General features: G+C 41.5%; 1 protein-coding gene across 2 annotated transcripts in view; it reads left to right on the forward strand.

The window, feature by feature from the left end:
- The first annotated feature begins 14116 nt into the window (after positions 1–14116).
- Positions 14117–20963, forward strand: part of NUCKS1 (nuclear casein kinase and cyclin dependent kinase substrate 1) — a 31979-nt gene continuing 25132 nt past the window's right edge. For both annotated transcript variants that reach the window (XM_086345605.1, XM_086345607.1), the window contains exon 1: positions 14117–14366. In XM_086345605.1, coding sequence (XP_086201731.1) covers positions 14350–14366 — 17 coding nt within the window. In that variant the 5' untranslated portion in view covers positions 14117–14349. The remainder of the gene's footprint in view (positions 14367–20963) is intronic.

Here is a 20963-nt window from a genome sequence, read left to right on the forward strand (position 1 = left end):
ATCTCCAGATTTAACTCTTTTCCTTAGCTGGTCTGTATTCTGTCCCCAGAACACTGTCCCATCTAACAGAAGGCTCTTCCTGCCTTTTATCCTTTTGTAGGCAGTGGCCAAGCTTAGCAGATGTAAAAATTTCCATGATAGATATTCTGTACAATCCAGTGATTAGATTGCTCAAGGAAATAAACTTCAGTGCCCTTTTCTCCTTCACTCCCTTGGTTCACTATGTATAGGAAGAGGCCCCAGCTGTGTACATGACTCATTTATTAAAGGCAGATACCCCCCATGCTGCAAAGTGCAATAGGTAGAAAGCCACTCAAAAATGTGCACTGGAAAGAACTCTACATGTATTTTTGACTTGAGAATATATCTACGCATAATCTTTGTTGTTAGAAAAACCGTGCCTTCTCTTCGGCCTTCAAGCATAATCTGAATTCTGTTCAGTTTTATCTGCAGAGTTTTAGTATAATAATGGTATTGCTCTGCTTTAGGTTTCTCCAGGGAAATAGAACTAATAAGATACAGATATGTATGCATATATGTATATGAATATGTGTGTTTATATATGTAAAAGGATATATTATAAGAATTTGTCTCGTGTGATTATGGAGGCTGGCAAGCCTGAAACCTGTGGAGCTGATGCCACAGTTCAAGTCCCCAGACTGGCAGACTGGAAGAGCTGATGTTCCTGTTCAGAGGCCATCAGACAGAATTCTCTGCTACTCAGGATGGGGAGTCAGCCTTTTGTTCTGTTCAGGTCTTCAACTGATTGGATGAGGCCTACCTATATTAGAGAAAGCAATCTGCCTTATGGCATCTACCAATGTAAGTGTTAATCTCATCCCAAAACACCCTCACAGAAACACACAGAATAATGGTTAACCAAATATCTGGGTAAACCCATGTTCCAGTCAAACTGACACACAAACTTAACCATTACTTGCACTTAATAGTACTTTTCTATGTAATGGTGCTGTTTTGATAACTTTCTTCACACTCAACTTGGTTTACACTTAACTGATTAGGAACTAACCTACATATAATGGGAGTAAAAAGGAAAAGCAGATACGAAAGGAAGAAAATAAGATAGACATTTTATTATTTATCATGACATGAGAAGAGCAGTCCAGTAGTACTAGATACCAATATCTGACTTTGCATAAACTCTTCCCTCAGATTTGTGAGTTGTGCATGTTTCTTATGCTACCCTGGAAATAAGAAAGTAAACAGTTCTTATTTTATATTTGAGGGAAAAATTATCTCAAGATTTGACTAATGGAAGACAGCCATTTGAATCTGTAATAAAGCCAAGACGTAACTGCAAATCTTCAAATTCCCCATCTCCATTCTATCATTTAGGTTTCTGGGAAGCATTTGACCTGAAAAACCTATTTTATTAATAGAATATGAGCCCAGACATTTAGAGAAACAGAACCGGCCCTTTTGGGGTTGGAAATTTAGTTTGTATTAGATAGACTTTGAGATCGTGTTCAGAGACGTGTGTAATTACACTTGGGGCCAAGTTTAGTGCTGTCTGAATAGCACGCAGCACAGATATGTCCTGAGATGTTTGACAAGTTCCAGTGACTAAGATAATGTCACCCAAATGCAGTGACTGTCATTTAATTTTGAACATCGGCTTTATTGTTTGCAAATACAGAAATTTTAAAAAGTTATTCTTTTCCATTATAGTTTATCACAGGACACTGAATAGTTTCCTGTACTATACAGTAAGACCTTGTTGTTTATTTTATATATGCAAGTACAGAGGTATTAACAGCCATTGCATTTTCAACTGTTGTTGCCAGTAGCTAACATCTGAATGTTTCTATAAGCCAAGTACATATTTGTCTAAACAGGTCACATGGATTATTTTTATTTTCACAATGATCCCAAGATTCTATATATGTAGACACTTAAGGCACAAAAATTAAGACTCTGCTCAAGGTTAGACAGCTAGAGAGTGGCAAACTCATTTTTAACCTTTAGCTGTGTTAACTTCAGGAGCTCCTTTAACTAAATAAACTGCCTCCTGTTTTGTATGTGTCTGTTTTGGTGGTGGCATCCTTGATGTTTTCCCACATAAAGAGTAATTTATTAAATGGGTGTACAGGTTTTTGAGTACTTCTATAACAATTTTAAATCTGCTCCTTAAGGAAAATGTCCCACAACCCAAACAAAACCTCTGTTTACATTTTGATAAATTTATGTTCAGTCCATTTTTTTCATGTGCGGACTTTTTCATGTACTTGTATTCACACTTAAGTCAGTTTTCATTGCATACTTTTTATGTATCCAGTATTACAGTAGGAGTTGTGGAGGATATAAAGATCTATGCCATAGAAGTTCATGGAAGGCAGTCAAGAAAGATTTCTTAAAGGGAAGTAGGACATGAGATGGATACCAATCGAGAAAGAGGTGGGATGGGATTTCAGGCTGGGAAGAAAGGGGGCTTAGAGTTTTTATGCAGGTTTGAGTAGTAACCAGTAGACCAAAGGTGTCATGTTCTAGAGCAGTGGGAAATAAGGTTAGAAAGACCATGGAGATTATATAGGTCACTAATTAAGTGGTACACCTACCGTTATAATTGTGGGATAAGACCTGGGGAAGAAATGCTTTCTGTCTAGGAAGGGCAGTCCAGAAGAGAGCCAGGCATGTAAAAGAATTGCATCTCACTGCAGGGAGTCTACTTCTTGTAGTGATGCAGGACAAGGAAGGAGGTAAGGAAAAACCTCATGGAAGAGGCACTCCAACTGGAGGACTACAAGAAGAAATGCATTCTTAGACAGAATAAAGCAAATAAAGGCATGGGGGCATTCACTAAACATCAGAGCTTGCTGTAAGAACAGTAGATGGGCGTTAGACCTGGAGCTGTTGTGGGGGCTGGGGTAGAGACAGGATGGATGGAGGAGAGCAGGGGACTGTGGGAAAATGAGATTGGAGATAGCGTAAATCAGGAAGAGCTCTCTCTATAGGCTATGCTGAGGCATCTGAACTTCATTTTGTTGGAGAACTGCATTTTTTTTACAGTTGAAAAATACATAAACATTATTAATTTTTTAAATGGCTTAAAACAACAGAAATGTATTATTTTATAATTCTGGAGGTCAGAGATCCAGAATAGGTTGCATTGGACTACAATCAAGTTGTTGGCAGGACTGCATTCCTTTCTAGAGACTCTAGGGAAGAATCATTTTCTTACCTTTTCTGGCTTCTGGAGGCCACGCACATTCCTGGGCTCATGGTCCCCTTCTTCCATCTTCAGAGCCAGCAAAGGTCCGTCAAGTCAGTTTATCACTCTGACATTTCTTGTCCCTCTCTTTGACTTTTAAGGACCCTTGTGATTACACTGGGCCCGCTCAGATAATCCAGGTTAATTTTATATTAAGATCAGCTGATTAGCAATCTAGTTCCCCTTCCCATATTCACAGGTTCCAGAGATTAGGTCATAGAACTGAGGAGTAGTGGGTTAAGGAACTTGTCTGGAGTCACACGACTAGCTGGTAGTAGGGCCAAGAACATTATTGTTATAATTCACATAATATATTTTTTAGAAGGAAATAGAATTCTTTTGTAATTTGACCTCTGAAAGACAACTTAAGAGTATGAATATTCCTCCAGGATTTTCTCTGCATATGCAGTCCCAACTGTACAACTCTTTCTCCTAAAAACAAAACAAATTATACACGGCTTCCTGAAACTTCCTTTTTTTCTTTTTTAATGTACCTTGGATATCTCCCCTTGTAAGAATACACAGTTCTACCTCATTCCTTTTACTTGCTGCATAGGATTGTATGGATGTATTATAATTTACTTGAAGTGAAGTGAAGTTGCTCAGTCGTGTCTGACTCTTTGTGACCCCATGGAATGTAGCCCACCAGGCTCCTCTATCCATGAGATTCTCCAGCCAAGAATACTAGAGTGGGTTGCCATTACTTGACCAGTTATCTATTAATGGATGTTTGGATTATTTCTTTTTCCTCTCTACAAATAGTGCCACAGAATCTCTCTATAAATTTATAGACTTGTGTGAAACCTTCTTTATGAACTCCTAGAAGTAAGTCATGGAGAAGGCAATAGCACCCCACTCCAGTACTCTTTCCTGGAAAATCCCATGGATGGAAGAGTCTGGTAGGCTGCGGTCCATGAGGTCGCTAAGAGTCGGACACGACTGAGCAACTTCACTTTCACTTTTCACTTTCATGCATTGGAGAAGGAAATGGCAACCCACTCCAGTATTCTTGCCTGGAGAATCCCAGGGACAGGAGAGCCTGGTGGGCTGACGTCTATGGGGTCGCACAGAGTCGGACACGACTGAAGCGACTTAGCAGCAGTAGCAGCAGAAGTAAGTCAAAGGATATACATACTTTAAATATAGTGCCAAATTTCCCTCCAAAATGTTGGCCCCATTATATACTCCCACCAGTAGGATATGAGGGGCCAGTTTATCCATATCCTTAACAAGACTGTTTTCAATGTTTACCAATTTAAGTAGTGAAATGTAAAAATGTCAAGAGCTGCGTTAGGCATTGCTGACAAAATGGAGGCACGGCCCCAACCCCCTCTCCTTGTCCCACAGGCACAGTCCCAGGATGAAAGAGTTAGGTCTTGTGATTCTGACTTGTTCTTTCCTTTCTTCAGTTGAGTTGGCTGGAAAAAATGTTAAGGTGCTTATTGTTCTTGAGAGGAGCATGAGAAGGCACAAAGCCTTCTGCAGTTGTGCCCAGAGAATAATCCATAAAGTTAACCACTGACATTTGTTCAAGGATCTTTACAAAGAACATTCCAGGATGAGCAGTTAGGCCACAGCTTGAGGCCATGGGAAGGATTGTTACCTGAGACCTGTTTGTGAGGGATATGTTTGTGGCAAAGAAAGTTTGCTGAGTTTAGGGTTTAGGAATAGTTAAGAATAGTTAGAAGCTAAAAGCTTAAGGAATGTTGTAGTGTTAGCATATTTTACTATAGCTTGTAGGGATTAGGAATTTTAGAGTTATTAATAGCTAGAAGCCAGGGGCAGGCAGGATTTACAAAGATAAGAAATAAACTGAGGAATGTGGTATGCAGCCCAGACATAAGCATGAGTTACAATGTAATCACAAGTAAACACAATTCTGAGAGAATCGCTGAAGCAGGAACTCTGTTTGAAGGCCAACAATGAGACAATAAATCTGGGTGAGGGGGAACTGAAAATGTCAAACCTTTGACCTAATGCTTTTGTCAAAGTATAAAAGAGAACCTGAAGCTTGAAATAAACATGCAGTCCCGCACCTTGAATCAGAGGCTGCATCATTCTCCACCGACACTGCTCATCTCTTCAGGTTGATTCCCTGTCTGCTGGAGCTGGACTCCGGCATTAAAAAAAAAAAAAAAAAGGTTATGATTAAATGTAGTTGTCATTTTTATTTCTTATGTTAGTCACCTATTTGTATCCAATGTCTGTTTTTACTTTGTTGTCTTTTTTTAGTGCTTTTGTAAAAGCTCATTGTATATTAAGGATATTAACTGTATCTCATACATATTGTAAATATTTTCCCCAGTTCATGGAGAGATTTAAAGTAGAATAATATTAGACTTGTGCCTGAGAAACTCTGGCAACAGCATAAATGTTAGTATAAAGCATTCAGACTTTATTATGAGAACCATAAGGACATATTGAAATTTTATTTATAGGAATGCCATGAGTGCTGTACTTCAGGAAGATAGTATTGTCTGTTGTATCTACCACACATTCCAAAAAGGGAAGAGAAGCTGTTGCAGTAATTTAAGCATGAATGGTGACAATAGACATGGCAAGTGAATAGTGAATTTGAGAAACGTAATGAAGAAAGAATCAAGAGGTTTCCGTGTTGAAGACAAACAGTGAAGGGTTGGGGTGGAGTCAGCAGCACCAAGGATTTGAGCTCAGGCGATTAAGAAGATGCTGCTGAAAGAAATGAGGAGTCAGGAAAAGAAGGTGGGTAGGGGAGATAATTTGTTTGGCATAGATGAACTGCTGCTAAGTCACTTCAGTTGCGTCCGACTCTGTGTGACCCCATAGACAGCAGCCCATCAGGCTCCCCCGTCCCTGGGATTCTCTAGGCAAGAACACTGGAGTGGGTTGCCATTTCCTTCTCCAATACATGAAAGTGAAAAGTGACAGTGAAATCGCCCTTAGCGACCCCATGGACTACAGCCTACCAGGCTCCTCCGTCCATGGGATCCTCCAGGCAAGAGTACTGGAGTGGGGTGCCATTGTCTTCTCCATAGATGAACTGAGCTTGTGGGTATTCAAGTGGAAATGTCTGTTAGGCAGTCAGGATACTGGACTGGAACTCCAATATCCTGGAATTCATTGGAGGCAGAGAGGCTGGCAGCAGTTGGTAGAATCATGTCTGTACTGGGTGTGGTCAGAATACAGTACTCCTAGGAATGGTTAGGAGATAGTAGAGAATGAGCGATAGCACCTTGGACATGTTATTGTTATTCAGTCACTAAGTCATGTCCAGCTCTTTGTGACCTAATGGACTGCAGCACGCACGGTTTCCCTGTCCTCCACTATCTCCAGGAGTTCGCTCAAATTCATGTCCATTGAGTTGGTGATACTATCTAACCGTCTCATCCTCTGCCGCCCTCTCCTCCTTTTGCTTTCAATCTTTTCCAGCATCAGGGTCTTTTCCAATGAGTTGGCTCTTCACATCAGGTGGCCAAAGTATGGACATACCTCTTTGGACATTCATGGAGGTAAAAGATGACTGTCATCACTTCTGTCACCTTTTCTGCATGTGTAGCTGTGGGCACTTTTTCTTTACTCTCCTCCCAAGGATTGTTATGTTCCAGTGGAGGCATAAACCAGCTGTTGGATTTTGTTTTTTCTCTTCAGTGAAGACAGTGTAATCTGTTCTACCTCCTACAGTGCTTCATAGTGTTCAACCTGCTTTCACAAGGGAGCTCCTTTTGTTACTATTGTTATACCAATCTCGTGAAGGAGGGAAGGACCAACATAATTATCCCCATTTTACAGATGAAGAAGCAGAGGCACAAGAATTTAAAATTTGCTGAAGATCACCTAGGTAGTAAACCGCAGTGCTCAGGGCCAGTATTCTTCATCACAAGTTCAGTGCTCTTTCTGTTATACTTTGGGGCTTCCCCGTTCAGCAATGTTCACTTAACAGTGTTTGCTGGCAGTTTGGATGGACAAGGCTGTGTTATCTTTCATGTTACAAGTGCAAGTTTTCTATGGATTTTACTGTTGTTAAGCAAAACAGCAAGTGTTAGTGTTGGGGTTTTTTCCTTCAATCTGATGTCAAGTTGTACATCCTATTTGTCTTAGTAACAGAAACCCACCTAAACTTAGCTCTTAATATTCTTTTATTTATTTTTGGCTGTTGTGGGTCTTCCTTGCTTCGTGGGCTTTTCTCTAGTCGCGGCAAGTGGGGGGTGCTCTTCCTTGTTGTGTGCAGGCTTTTCATTGCTCTTGTTGTGGCACATGGCTCTAGAGCGCAAGGGTTTCAGTAGCTGCAGTGTGTGGTTCCCCGGGTTCTAGAGCACAGGCTCAGCAGTAGTGGCGCACAGGCTTAGTTGTTCCATGGTATGTGGGATTTTTCCAGACCAGGGATTGAATCCATGTCTCCTGCACTGGTAGGTGGATTCTTTACCATTTAGTCACCAAGGAAGCCCCAGCTCTTAACATTCTTAGGAATAGAAAGGAAGATGGAAGTCTGGAGCAGAAGAAATATACACTTGAGAAAATAAGAAATGTACACTTGAGAAAATGAATTAGAAAGTTTAAATTGACTTTGGCCCATTCTTTTTCTGGCTGTGACCTGAGGCAAGGAAGCATCCTTCTTAACCATGAACCTATCTCCAAGAAGGTTTTTGGCCACTGGGGTTACAAAAAGACTTACTAAATACACAGCTCCTCTATTTCACCCTTTATTATGAGTGTTGTGATGGGACAGAGAGTCAGCAGGTTGGAGGTAAAAGATTTTTTAAAAGAAGAAGAAGGAAAAAGGAAACAACTCTGGAGAATCTTTCTTTAATTTCCTGGCAGGGTCTTCAAAGACAGGTCCCTTTCTGAGCTCCTGTAGACAGTAGAAGCAGTGTCTATCTTTATTTTTCTTTTAATGTGGACAATGTGGAATCTTTAATTGAAGTATTTAAGAAAGAACATTTGTCATTCTGTTATGGTTGGTGTAGCATACAGCCTTACATAGTTTCTTTTTTAATTTTTTATTTTAATTGGAGGCCAATTACTTTACAATACTGTGGTGGTTTTTGCCATACATTCACATGAATCAGCCATGGGTGTACATGTGTTCCCCATCCTGACCCTCCCTTCCCACCTCCCTCCCCATCCCGCCCCTCAGGGTCATCCCAGTGCACCAGCCCTGAGCACCCTGTCTCGTGCATTGAATCTGGACTGGTGATCTGTTTCATATATGATAATATACATGTTTCAATGCTATTCTTTCAAATCATCCCACCCTCACCTTCTCCACAGAGTCCAAAAGTCTATTCTTTACGTCTGTGTCTCTTTTGCTGTCTCTCATATAGGGTCATCGTTACCATCTTTCTAAATTCCATATATATGTATTAATATACTGTATTGGTGTTTTTCTTTCCGACTTTCTTTTCACTCTGTATAATAGGCTCCAGTTTCATCCACCTCAGAACTGATTCAAATGCATTCTTTTTAATAGCTGAGTGATATTCCATTGTGTAAATGTACCACAGCTTTCTTATCCATTCATCTGCCGATGGACATCTAGGTTGCTTCCATGCCCTAGCTATTGTAAACAGTGCTGTGATGAACATTGGGGTACATGTGTGTCTTTCAATTCTGGTTTCCTCAGTGTGTATGCCCAGCAGTGGGATTGCTGGGTCATACGGCAGTTCTATTTCCAGGTTTTTAAGGAATCTCCACACTGTTCTCCGTAGTGGCTGTACTAGTTTGTATTCCCACCAACAGTGTAAAAGCGTTCCTTTTTCTCTGCACCCTCTCCAGCATTTATTGTTTGTAGACTTTTTGATAGCAGCCATTCTGACCGGTGTGAAATGGTACCTCATTGTGGTTTTGATTTGCATTTCTCTGATAATGAGTGATCTTGAGCATCTTTTCATGTGTTTGTTAGCCATCTGTATGTCTTCTTTGGACTAATGTCTGTTTAGTTCTTTGGCCCATTTTTTTATTGGGTCCCTTATATTTCTGGAATTGAGCTGCAGGAGTTGCTTGTATATTTTTGAGATTAACTGTCAGTTGCTTCATTTGCTGTTATTTTCTCCCATTCTGAAGGCTGTCTTTTCATCTTGCTTATAGTTTCCTTCGTTGTGCAAAAGCTTTTAAGTTTAATTAGGTCCCATTAGTTTATTTTTCAGAGAAGGTAATGGCACCCTACACCAGTACTCTTGCCTGGACAATCCCATGGACAGAGGAGCCTGGAGGGCTGCAGTCCATGGGGTCGCTAAGAATCGGACATGACTGAGTGACTTCACTTTCACTTTCATGCATTGGAGGAGGAAATGGCAACCCACTCCAATATTCTTGCCTGGAGAATCCCATGGACAGGGGAGCCTGGTGGGCTGCTGTCTGTGGGGTCGTACAGAGTCGGACATGACTGAAACGACTTAGCAGCAGCAGCAGCGGTTTATTTTTGCTTTTATTTCCATAACTCTGGGAGGTGGGTCATAGAGGATCCTGCTATGATTTACGTCAGAGAGTGTTTTGCCTATGTTTTCCTCTAGGAGTTTTATAGTTTCTGGTCTTACATTTAGATCTTTAATCCATTTTGAGTTTATTTTTGTGTATGGTGTTAGAAAGTGTTCTAGTTTCATTCTTTTACAAGTAGTTGAGCAGTTTTCCCAGCACCACTTGTTAAAGAGATTGTCTTTTCTCCATTGTATATTCTTGCCTTCTTTGTCAAAGATAAAGTGGTATAGGTGTGTGGATTTATCTCTGGGCTTCCTATTTTGTTTCATTGATCTATGTTTCTATCTTTGTGCCAGTACCATACTGTCTTGATGACTGTTGCTTTGTAGTATAGCCTGAAGTCAGGCAGGTTGATTCCTCCAGGTCCATTCTTCTTTCTCAAGATTGCTTTGGCTATTCAAGTTTTTTTTTTTTTTTTTTTTTTGTATTTCCATAGAAATTGTGAAATTATTTGTTCTAATTCTCTGAAAAACACCATTGGTAGCTTGATAGGGATTGCATTGAATCTATAGATTGTTTTGGGTAGTATACTCATTTTCACTATATTGATTCTTCCAATCCATGAACAGGGTATATTTCTCCATCTATTTGTGTCATCTTTGATTTCTTTCATCAGTGTTTTCTAGTTTTCTATACATAGGTCTTTTGCTTCTTTAGGGAGATTTATTCCTAAGTATTTTATTCTTTTCATTGCAATGGTGAATGGAATTACTTCCTTAATTTCTCTGTTTTCTCATTGTTAGTGTGTAGGAATGCAAGGGATTTCTGTGTGTTAATTTTATATCCTGAAACTTTACTATATTCACTGATTAGCTGTAGTAATTTTCTGGTAGAGTCTTTAGGGTTTTCTATGTAGAGGATCATGTCATTTGCAAACAGTGAGAGTTTTACTTCTTTTCCAATCTGGATTCCTTTTGTTTCTTTTTCTTCTCTGATTGCTGTGGCTAAAACTTCCAAAACTATGTTGAAGCAGTGTCTATCTTTAAACCTGGCTGGCTGATTTTCACGCAGCCATAGAACTGGAAGTGCCCGGCATGGAGTAAGTGCTCAAAAATTTTTACAAAGTTCCCAGAAACTATAGCATATCCTTGAAGGAACTGGGTCATTGTTAGGGGTAGAAAAGAATTATCAGACTCACTGCCCCCACACTGTTACTTCTTACTGTCTTTAACATATGCAGGGGAGAAGGAAAAGGCTAATTCTCAAAATGTAACTAAAATCATAGGGGAAATTAAGCACTTTGGGTTCCCAAAGCCATTAAATCTCATTTCCTGGGAGAAAGAATAACTGTCTTTTCTGTCTCCTGTGCCTGTTTCATTTTCACAGTTTCAGTGCATCTAAGATCTAACATGTCAGATGATCAGTGTCTTTCTTCAGTTTCCTACAGAGTGGCTGTGCTTGAGACAGGTGTCCAGGGGAGATTGTGTGGGGATGCACTGGAGGGATCTGACCTTGGAGGTTGCATTTCAGATTCTCCTGATGGCTAGGGAGACAGTTCTAGGGGTCTTGTAGGCATAACTCTGTACTTACTCACTAAAAAGTAAACTAGAAGTTCAAGTCTTCCTTCCTTCCTGAGAGACAGTGTTTGTTGAAATACTGAGTGAAGGGACTTCCCTGCTGATCCAGTGGTGAAGACTCCCCACTTCCACTGCAGGGGGAACAGGTTTGATCCCTGGTTGGGTAACTAAGATCCCATGTGCCACACAGTGCGGCCAAAAGAACAAAAAAAACAGTACCTGGAACAAATGAAAAGAGTATCCAGTGTTTTAAAAAAGAGAAAAAAAAAATACTGAGTGAATAAACAAGCAAACAGAAGCTATTTGCTGAAGATAAGGAGAGAGAGAGGATATGGCCCTCACTTTGGAAGAGGAATAGCCTTCAGTGGCCATCTGTACATAGGCCTGGAAGTAAACTACAGTGCCAAGGCCCAGAAGACCTGTTCTGAACTTTCCAGTTGCCTGGATATGTAGACTGGTCAGTTCCTTTCATTGCCTAATAAATGAATAACAAGAATTTCTCTGCCTCATCTCACAATAACAAATAATGGTATTTGCTAAATAACAGCAATCTGACCTAATAAAAGAGCTTCCAAGAAAGTCACCTGTGCCTGCACCACGCCAGCCTCTGCACTGGCATTGTGACAATAATGGATGACAATACTTAGTGAAAACATATTTGGACATCCACTAAGACCACCACCAGGAAAAAAAAAAAATACTATCAAAAAACACGAAAACAAGGGTTTCCCTGGTGTCTCAGTGGTAAATAATCCACCTGCCAATGCAGGAGACATGAATTCGATTCCTGATCCAGGAAGAGCCCACATGCTGCGAAGCAACTAGCCTGTGTGCCGCAACTATTAAGCCTGTACTGTAGAGCCAGGGAACAACAGCTAATAAACCCATGTGCTGCAACCACTGAAACCCACATACCCTAGAACCCGTGCTCTGCAGCAAGAGAAGCCATCACAATGAGAAGCCCTTGCTCTGCAACTAGAGAAAAGCCTGTGCAGCAATGAAGACCCAGCGCAGCCAAAAGTAAATAAATTATAAAACCAAAAAAAGTGTTGGCAAGATACGGAGAAACTGGAACCCTTGTGCACTGTTGGTGGGAACGTTAAATAGTGCACCTGCTATGGAAAATAGAATGAAGATTCCTCAAAAAAATTACAAATAGAATTACTGTATGAGCTAGGATTTCCACTTCTGGGTATATACTCCCAAAAACTGAAAGCAGGTACTGGAAGAGCTATTTATATATTACATTCATAGCAGCAATTATTCACCATAGCCAAACTCTGGAAGTGACCCAAGTGTCCACTGACAGAGGAACGGATAAACAAAATGTGGTATATACATACAATGACATAGTATTCAGTCTTTAAAAGGCAGAAAATTTTTATACATGCTTCATGATTGAACCTGGAGGGACATTATGCTAAGTGAAATAAACCAATCACAAAAGGATAAATACTATATGATTCCACTTATGTGAGGTTCCTTGCAGTAGTCAAATTCATGAAGACCGGAAGAAGAATGGTGGGTACCAGGGCTGAGGAGAGAGGGAATGGGGATTAGTGTTTAAGTATAATGTTTAGTTGAAAATATTCTGGAGATGTGAATGTACTTAATGGTATGCTTTCTTTTTTAACTACCAACAACATTCAGGGGGGAAAGGGTGGCATGACATGGAAGAGAAAATATAACTTGTTTAACGCTTTACTGGTGGACTGTGCTATTCTTTTCCCTTAGGGAAGCCAGAGTTTACAAGAGGAGACATTCAGGAGGCAATAGTAAAGGTTTGGTTTGTTTGTTTATGGACTGTGGCTTCAGTTGGTTATTAACAGGCTGCCTGTGACAGGGATTGAAGTCTATTTTACAATGGTCTTGGCCTTTCCCATAAGGATCCTGAGCTCTACTTCTGAGGGTCCTATGCTTCCAACAAATGTTCATAGATTTAAATGGAACGATCTGAGTTACCCTCAGTTATTTGACTTAAGTCTTGAGCCCGCCCCTTCCCCATCCCCACCAAGGAATTAGGAATATGAATTTACTAATAACAAATACTTACATTCCGCTTACTGTTCCAGAGACTGTCCTAAAGCCTTTTAATATATCAACTCATTTAACCCTAAGAATCCTACGAATTCAGTACTACTGTTGCCCATTTTACGTATGAGAAAACTGAGGCACAGAGGGGTAAAGCTATACACCTATTAAATGGTGGACCTGAGGTTCAAACAGAAAAACCTTCTGGCCCAGCACTCTTGCTCCTAATTTTTAGGCCCCTAAGGTCCACCACTGGGACGTTAATGACCCTGAAGTGATCTTAAGGTCCTGAATGGAGAATGGAAATTGGTGGTGAAGTTATTCCTTGACTGAGAGCCTGCCTCCCTGCTCCAGCAATTGCGGGGCTCCTGAGGTCTAACGGTGAAGCAAGGCGAAGGGGCTTGTGGGTTTAAGGTCAAAATTTTTGAAGCTGTGAAGTTTCCCTCCAATTCAGAAGCAGCCCCTTGCTGACGAATCAGCTGCCTAGCCCATAGGTTTTGCTGTCAGTGGAGTTATAGATGACCAAGACAGGCGAAATGATGTATCATTAAGCTAACATTAAATAACACCGAGCCCTTCATAAATCTTTTTTCTCAGTCGTCCTAAGGCGCGACCCAAGACGAATCTGCAACTCCGGAGTGGCAACCAGGGGGCGGGACGAGCAGCGACCATTTTTGTTTTGCGGCCGTGCGCTCTCAGAGAATCTTGACAAACAGGACCTCACGGAGGAGGTGGGGCCTCTCCGCGGGCGGGGCGGAGCCTGGGGGGGGGACGTGATTATTCAAACGAACCAATGAGCTCCGCGCATCTGGCAGGAGCTGCCAATGACCGGTCGTTCTGGGGCGGAGCCCACAGGCCCTAGTGGGTTTGGTTGTCCGGCGGCTTTGGCGCATTTTCGGCTGGTTTGATTCATCCATTTTGAAGAGACTGGGGAGCGGGGGGCTCGTCTGGTTAAGGGGCCCTGAACCAGGGAGCGGCGGAGTTTGAGAAGCCAGCAGCTCGGGGCTCGGCGGCAGCGGCCTCCTCGGCCGAAGTTGGGGGGGGTGGGGCGCCGAGCGCGCGGGGTGGGGGGGGTCCTGGTCTTTGGCTCCTCGACTCGGTCCTGTTTCGACAGCGAACATGTCTCGGCCTGTCAGGTCAGTGCGGAGTCCGAGGCCTGGAACGGGCTGGAGGGGGCTGGGGTGAGTGGTGAGGGAGCGGGGGGCGGGGGGGTGCCGAGGCTCAGCGCCGGCCTTCTCCTCGCCGCGCGCGGCCTCCTCCCTTTCGGGCCCCGCGCGCGCCCCTGAGCGCGGGGGCCCTGGCTGGCGCGCGGGGCTGCGCGGGGGCGGCGGCCGCGCGCCCGAGCGCGGGCTCCTCCCCGCCCCGCGCCGCTGCAGGGCCCGGGGCCGCGTTGCTGCCTCCCCCACTCGCCGCACTGGGGCGGGCCGGAGGGGGAGGGGTGTGAAGTCGGCGCCCCCGCGCAGGCCCCACCTCCTCGGGGCCAGCCCCGCGGGCTTGGTGGCTTGGCCCGGCCTCATTGGGGGTTGGGGCAGAGACACCGTGCAGCGCCTGCCCCGCGCGGCCCGCGTGGGGGTGGGGGGAGGCGGCCCGTTCTCTCTGGCGGACGGGGGTGCTCCCTGCCGGGCGGGAGGGGCCGTGCTGCCGTGGGGCCCCGCCTCCGTCCTCCGGGGTCTCTGCAGGGCCCCGCCTCCCGGATCGGGGCTGGGCGTGGGCGGGACGCGTTCTTTTCCCCTCCGGCCGGAGGAAGAGTTCGGGGCTGGGCCCTGGCGCGGACTGCGGCCTCTGCCCCGCCTGGGGGGTTTCTGAACGGGGTAACCCCCGCACTTCGCATCCCGAGTTCGCTCCCGGCCCCCGCCTAGAAATGCCCTTCCCTTGGAATCGTCCCTGCTCAGGGAGGTGCGGGTCAACTTGCACGGCCCAAATCCCGAGTGCTCGTCCTTCCCGCTACCCGGCTCTCTTCTCACGTGGCCGAACACGTTCGAGTGTGTTTGTAATCTTTTTACCCCCCGAGTAACTAATAATAAACGGGCTAGGGTCGGGCAGTCGTTGGACTTCATTCTGAGACTGTCAACAAGTTTGCCGTTCCCCAGCGCCCAGTGGAATCGCCCTCTGCCGTCCTGGCTATTGTATGGAATGTGCCATTTATGGAGGGGTGTGGCTTAATCCAGTCTGGTGCGGCCTTAAGAAGGAGCGCTGTTGCTAATAAATGTTATTTTTAACATAATGTCCTTGAGGCTGTCAATGTAAGGATTGGCTACTTGGCGTAGTGTTTTCTGGATAAATAGGTTTCGTTTTTAGGTATTTTAACAGTTTCTTCCCTCTTCTCCATTCCAAGTTTTGTGAGAAACGGAAGTATTTTGACCTAAAGCTGTAAAGGGGGGTTTGGAACCCCGGAAAGGGTTTTAAAATGTTGCACACCGTTCTGTCTCCAGACTAGACTGTCCGCTCCAACTGGTGGTGGGCTGGGACTGCATACTCCTGCGCTCCGGGTGGGCGTGAGGAGAGTGCTCACTACCTACCTGACAGCCTTTCTGCTTAATTTCAACCCACATCTCTGATACCTTACCATCGCCACCGGGAAGAGTTCTGCCTGCATTTTGGCACGGAGTCTGAATCGATATTTCAAATTATAGTATGCATACTTTTTTGCATAATAATTAACCGGTGTATCCGGTCAATTTTCGTAGAGTATTTTCTTTAGGATCAGAACAAATAAGACAATTATCATAATAAAGATTTGTTTCACCTGGATTGGATCTTCTGTCTTCTGGAAGTAAATTACTGCGTGATGAAAATGGATTTGTTTTTCTCTACCTTCTAACCGCAGTTCACTAGGTTTTGATGACTTTTCACTGTTGTAACTTAACTCCTCTGCCTGATTTTGTGCCCCCAGATTTACATGTTGGGACAGGAACATTTTTTTATCTCTTGAAAACTTTGATTTTTTTTTTAGTATCACCAGGTGGGAATAAATACATTAAGCACGTTCTAATGCGTTTTTTTGTAGGCATTGGGATTTGTGCACAACTTTTTTCTTAGTATGTTAAAAGTAATTTTTTTAAGTGTTTATTTGCCCCTAATTGAAGAATGAAGTTAAATATATTGTAGACTTTTTTGAGTCACTTTCAAATTATTAATTTCAAACAACTTGGTTTCTGATTATATATTTAGTGATGAAGTCTCTTTGTAACTGTCTTTTAAGTCTTTTACATACTCTTGATCAATAATAAAGCAGAAATAATTAAACTTGAGTTTGGTGGTTTGTTAAATTTGCAATAAAAAAAGTTCTGTCTTAGGGAAGTGCTTTTATTTCAAGGTGTAATTGAATCTGTTTACTCGAGGGAATGTAACCAAAAATTACAGATGTTGACCTGGTATCAGAATGATCAACCTCGTTTAAAAACAAACCAAAAACCAAAAAAAGCACGAGTTGGCTAAGTGTCTCTGCAGCTTCTTTGGGAATATGTTTCTGTCCTTAGGCCTGTATATAATTTTGAGGGTTTTCTGGTTTACGTTTTTACTCTATTTTAATGTTAACCTAAGCATTTAAAGAAGATTTAGAAATGTACTAATGGCTGCTTGACACCAGTTTCCAAATGAGTGGAATTGATCAGCTACTGCAGGATTTTCCATAGATGTGTGCGCTACACATATCTAAGTAGTTCAGGCTGTATTGCTCTCTTCACCTTTTATAGTATATAACTCACATATAAATGAGAGCTCAAATATTTTAGGCCTTGGATTCGAGTTTATAGCATAAAATTAAGTCTTAGAGCCAGAAAGAAATTTAGGCAAATTCATCTTGCAAGTGACTTTATGTGGGGACCTGGACAAGTGAAGTGCCTTGCGTCATCCGCTAATACATGCCAATATTGGGCCTAGAACCTAGATTTCTTAATTTCCAGACCTGCTTACCCTCATCCTCCCCCTTTCCACATAAATGCGCTCTACCTTCTACCAGATAAGAATTGATGTTACTTGACTGTATAACACTTTGAACTTTTGTTTTTATGACTCTTAACCTTTGGGGTAGGGACTAAAAATGCTACTACTTGTAAAAGATGAAAAAGAAAGCTCAGAGATGTACTGACTTGCCCAGACTAGAAAGTGAGTTTTTTGAAATTCAGCTTGGTGTATTCGCCAGAGATCCTCTCTTATTGAAAATACTCCCAAGTCACTCAGATCAATCTGTTTCTCCTTTCTTCATCTTGTAAGTGTTATCATGCCTCTTTTGTTTAGTACTTGAGATTGCAAAGAACCTTTAACATTGAAAGTTTAGATGTGAAAGCATAGGCTCTTACAGATTGATAAAAATATTTTTGGTCTTGTTTATACTTCTGTTGAGAATTAACAGCTTTTCCAGGATTTCAAATTGCTTTATTTTTAAAGAGAATTTTGTTCGTAATGTGTCTGGATTTCTTATTTTTTTAAAAAAAAGACATTCTCTCTTACAGGGAAATTAGTTTCAAAACGGCCTGTTAAAGGGAAAAACTTAGAAACCTGAAAATTTTAGGTAGTTTGGATTTTGGGACCAAGTGTACACTGTGCTAAGTCGACTGTGACTCTAGCTGGCCAAGCTCCTCTGTCCAAGAGATTCTCCAGGCAAGAATACAGGAGTAGGCAGCCATTCTCTTCTCCAGGGGATCTTCCCTACCCAGGGATCAAACCCAAATCTCTAACGTCTCCTGCTGCATTGGCCAGCCGGTTATTTACCACTAGCATCACCTGGAAAGCCCCCAGGTAGACACAGGAAGATACTTAAAAGTGTCATATACTAATAAATGTGGTTTTAGATGAGCCTGATTCCTTGTATCTCATCTTACTGTCTATGTCCAGGGTGTGTGTGTGTGCATGTGAAAGAAGTGTGATTTTTATTAACCTTGAATCTGTACATTGTTACTTACATGGCACTTTCCTCTAAAAAGAAACTTTGTAGACTTTACCTTCCAAAATATCTCACATAACTTGCAAAGCCTGAATAATGGAGGAGTTAATTTTGTAACAACACTTAAATACTCAACATTTCCCAACATATATATATTTAATGTGAAAACTATAATAAGACAACGCTGGGAATTCCCTGGTGGTCTAGTGCTTAGGACTTGATGCTTTAACTGCAGTGGCCCAGGTTTGATCCCTGTTTGGGGGACTTAAGATCCTCCTGCAAGCTGTGTGGCTCAGCCAAAAAGAAAGTGTTTTAAGTTTGATTTTAGAGAAATTACCAAATAAACATTTACTAAGTATAAATACAGAATCAGGTACTCCACTAGAGGATTTCACTTTATCTTGTGTTATCCTTATCACCCTGTAATAGAACATTTTTTTAAATAACAGATGACCAAATAAGTTATAATAGTATGTTACTCAATGTCACAGAACTATCAAACAGAGCCAGTATTTGAACTGAGATTTTCTGAGTACAATACTGGCATTCATTCTGTGGTACCACTCTTTCTTTCCTAGTGTTTGGCATGAAGATGGGCAAGTGCTACTTTATCTAGTCATCTCTAATGGTGAGTGCATTCTGTATGCACTGGTGGTTAAGATTTATATAGAAAATAGTTGAGGGGAAATACATGGCCAAACTGTTTTAAATAGCGATCTGTGTTTTTTTCCCAACTCAATCTTTAACTTGCAGAGATAAGTTTTAATTAAAAGCATTTTTAAAAAAAACAACTAGAACTTCAGCTTAGTCCAGTACCATCTGTTGGAAGTGATAACTTTGCAGTCAAGGAGCTAAGGTGTAGAAATAATAATAAAGGTGGATTTAGGCTTCATGAGTCTTATTTAAGTCTCTTCCAGATTTGTATTGTATTTGATTACACACCGAATATATTACAGGTCCACAATCCTTAGTTTGAAACCATTGGAGGACTATATGTGTTTGAGAGTTCAATATTTTCAAAAGTTTTAAGCAGGTAACAAGATTTAAAAAAAGAAAGTAACAGGGTTCCTATACTGTATGTATAATGTACCATCACCAGTCTGGGGTAGTGCTCCTATAATGAAACATTAATCGCTGGTAAAACCTAGGAATTTTCACACTAAAATTCTAAAAATCCTCTCATTTGCCCCTCATATGTTTACCACCATATACATTATGAAAAAACTTGGTTTTCAGAACTTTTTGAATTTCCAAATCATAGATGAGAGAATGGACCTTTTAACAGTGCAGTCCCTTTCTCAACCTTTAATTTTAGAAAAAATAAAAATCTTGAAACAACTCGTTAAGCAAAGTATATATATTATCCCTATTTTGTATGTGAGATAGCTGAAACTTAGATAATTACATAATTGGCCCAGTTGACCTAACCTTTAAGAGGAAGCAGAAATTCCAATAGAAACTGTGGCCAATCCAAAGCCAGTGTGGTCTTTTCTGTGACTCACTGCCTTGGGGTATTACTGGTAGTAACACACTTTGCCATCTTTGGAGCAGTTTAGTTCATAGCAGGACTTTGGTGGACAAGACCAACTTTAGAGTGAGCTGGGGAGGGTGTGAGTGGAGAAAAGGAGAGTTTGAGGGGAAGAATAAGAGAATATGCAAAGAGGTTCATTACAGGAAAAGAACACTTGAATGTACAGGAAAACGCACTGAAGTGTGAGGCTTTTGTGGGAAGAAAATAACATGGCTTTAAGTGAATATGGTTCGTAAGTCAGGGGCATTTTTCCCCTGACCAAAATAAGTGAATGGATTCCAAAACCACCTAAAGGACACCACAGGAAATTAATGGGCTCATTTTACATATACAAATAGATGCAAGACTGCCAAACATAGCTAACTGAATCTAGTATGTATGAAAAATATCAAGTAGAATATGTCCCAGAAACAAGGGAGAAAGACCATAGCATTTGAAAAGGTTCAGCACCAATTATGAAACTCATTAGTATACTACAATTAGTAGGGAATTAAGATTAATAAATTGGAGTTGATTTAACTTGACAAAAGTTATAAATTAAGGTAAGTGGTTGAGTTTCAGTGATTGAAATCATTTAGCAATACAACTCATTAATAAGGAGAAAGTAATTTGGAATAAAGGTAGATTGGTTTTATGTTTTTGGTCTGTTTTCCCCAGAAATATAAAAAACAAGGCCACCGTTCTGTGTAGCTCTGGGATACCGACCCAGTTAACATCCATGTGAATGGTGCTTCTCTCAAGTTGAGAGTTAATGATACACAGTCACATAGAGTTTGCAAACTTGAGTCACTTGAACTTAATGAAGTTGTTGAGTATCCTGTGAAGTGTTACTTCGTTTGCCTTTTTAAATTCTTAGCTGCAAAGGGAAATAAACATATCATTCTGGATTATGAAGTGGCTTCTTGGATTGTTGAGTCTAGAAATAGAGACTGCAATGTTGTAGACAGTAAAAGAAAACATTTGGTCTAGCACATGACAACTTGATCAAACTGGGGCATCCCTTTGTTTTGTCTCAAAAAATGTATTCCAATCTAGGTTCTAGGAAGAACTGATTGTTACAGAATTGCATTGCCATATTTTAAAGTAACTAGTATCTAAATAGTCAGAGGTGTTTGAAAAACTTCAGGTTGCCAGAGTGTCTCAACTGGCTATATTTTCAGGTGCTTCTTAGTATCTTTTGAACCGTGCACCTGTACAGTTACCTGCAAAGCAAGGTGATCTTCAGGAAGATTTCATCTGTCAAGATAAAATGACCCCGAATGTGAATTTCTTAAGAAACTAAAACTTAGCTCCACTGAGAAGTAAAAATCCAGCCAT

This window comes from Bos grunniens, chromosome 16, assembly GCF_055505025.1.
Source record: "Bos grunniens cultivar Pamir isolate PY7600 chromosome 16, Bosgru_T2T1.0, whole genome shotgun sequence".
Lineage (NCBI taxonomy): Eukaryota > Metazoa > Chordata > Mammalia > Artiodactyla > Bovidae > Bos > Bos grunniens.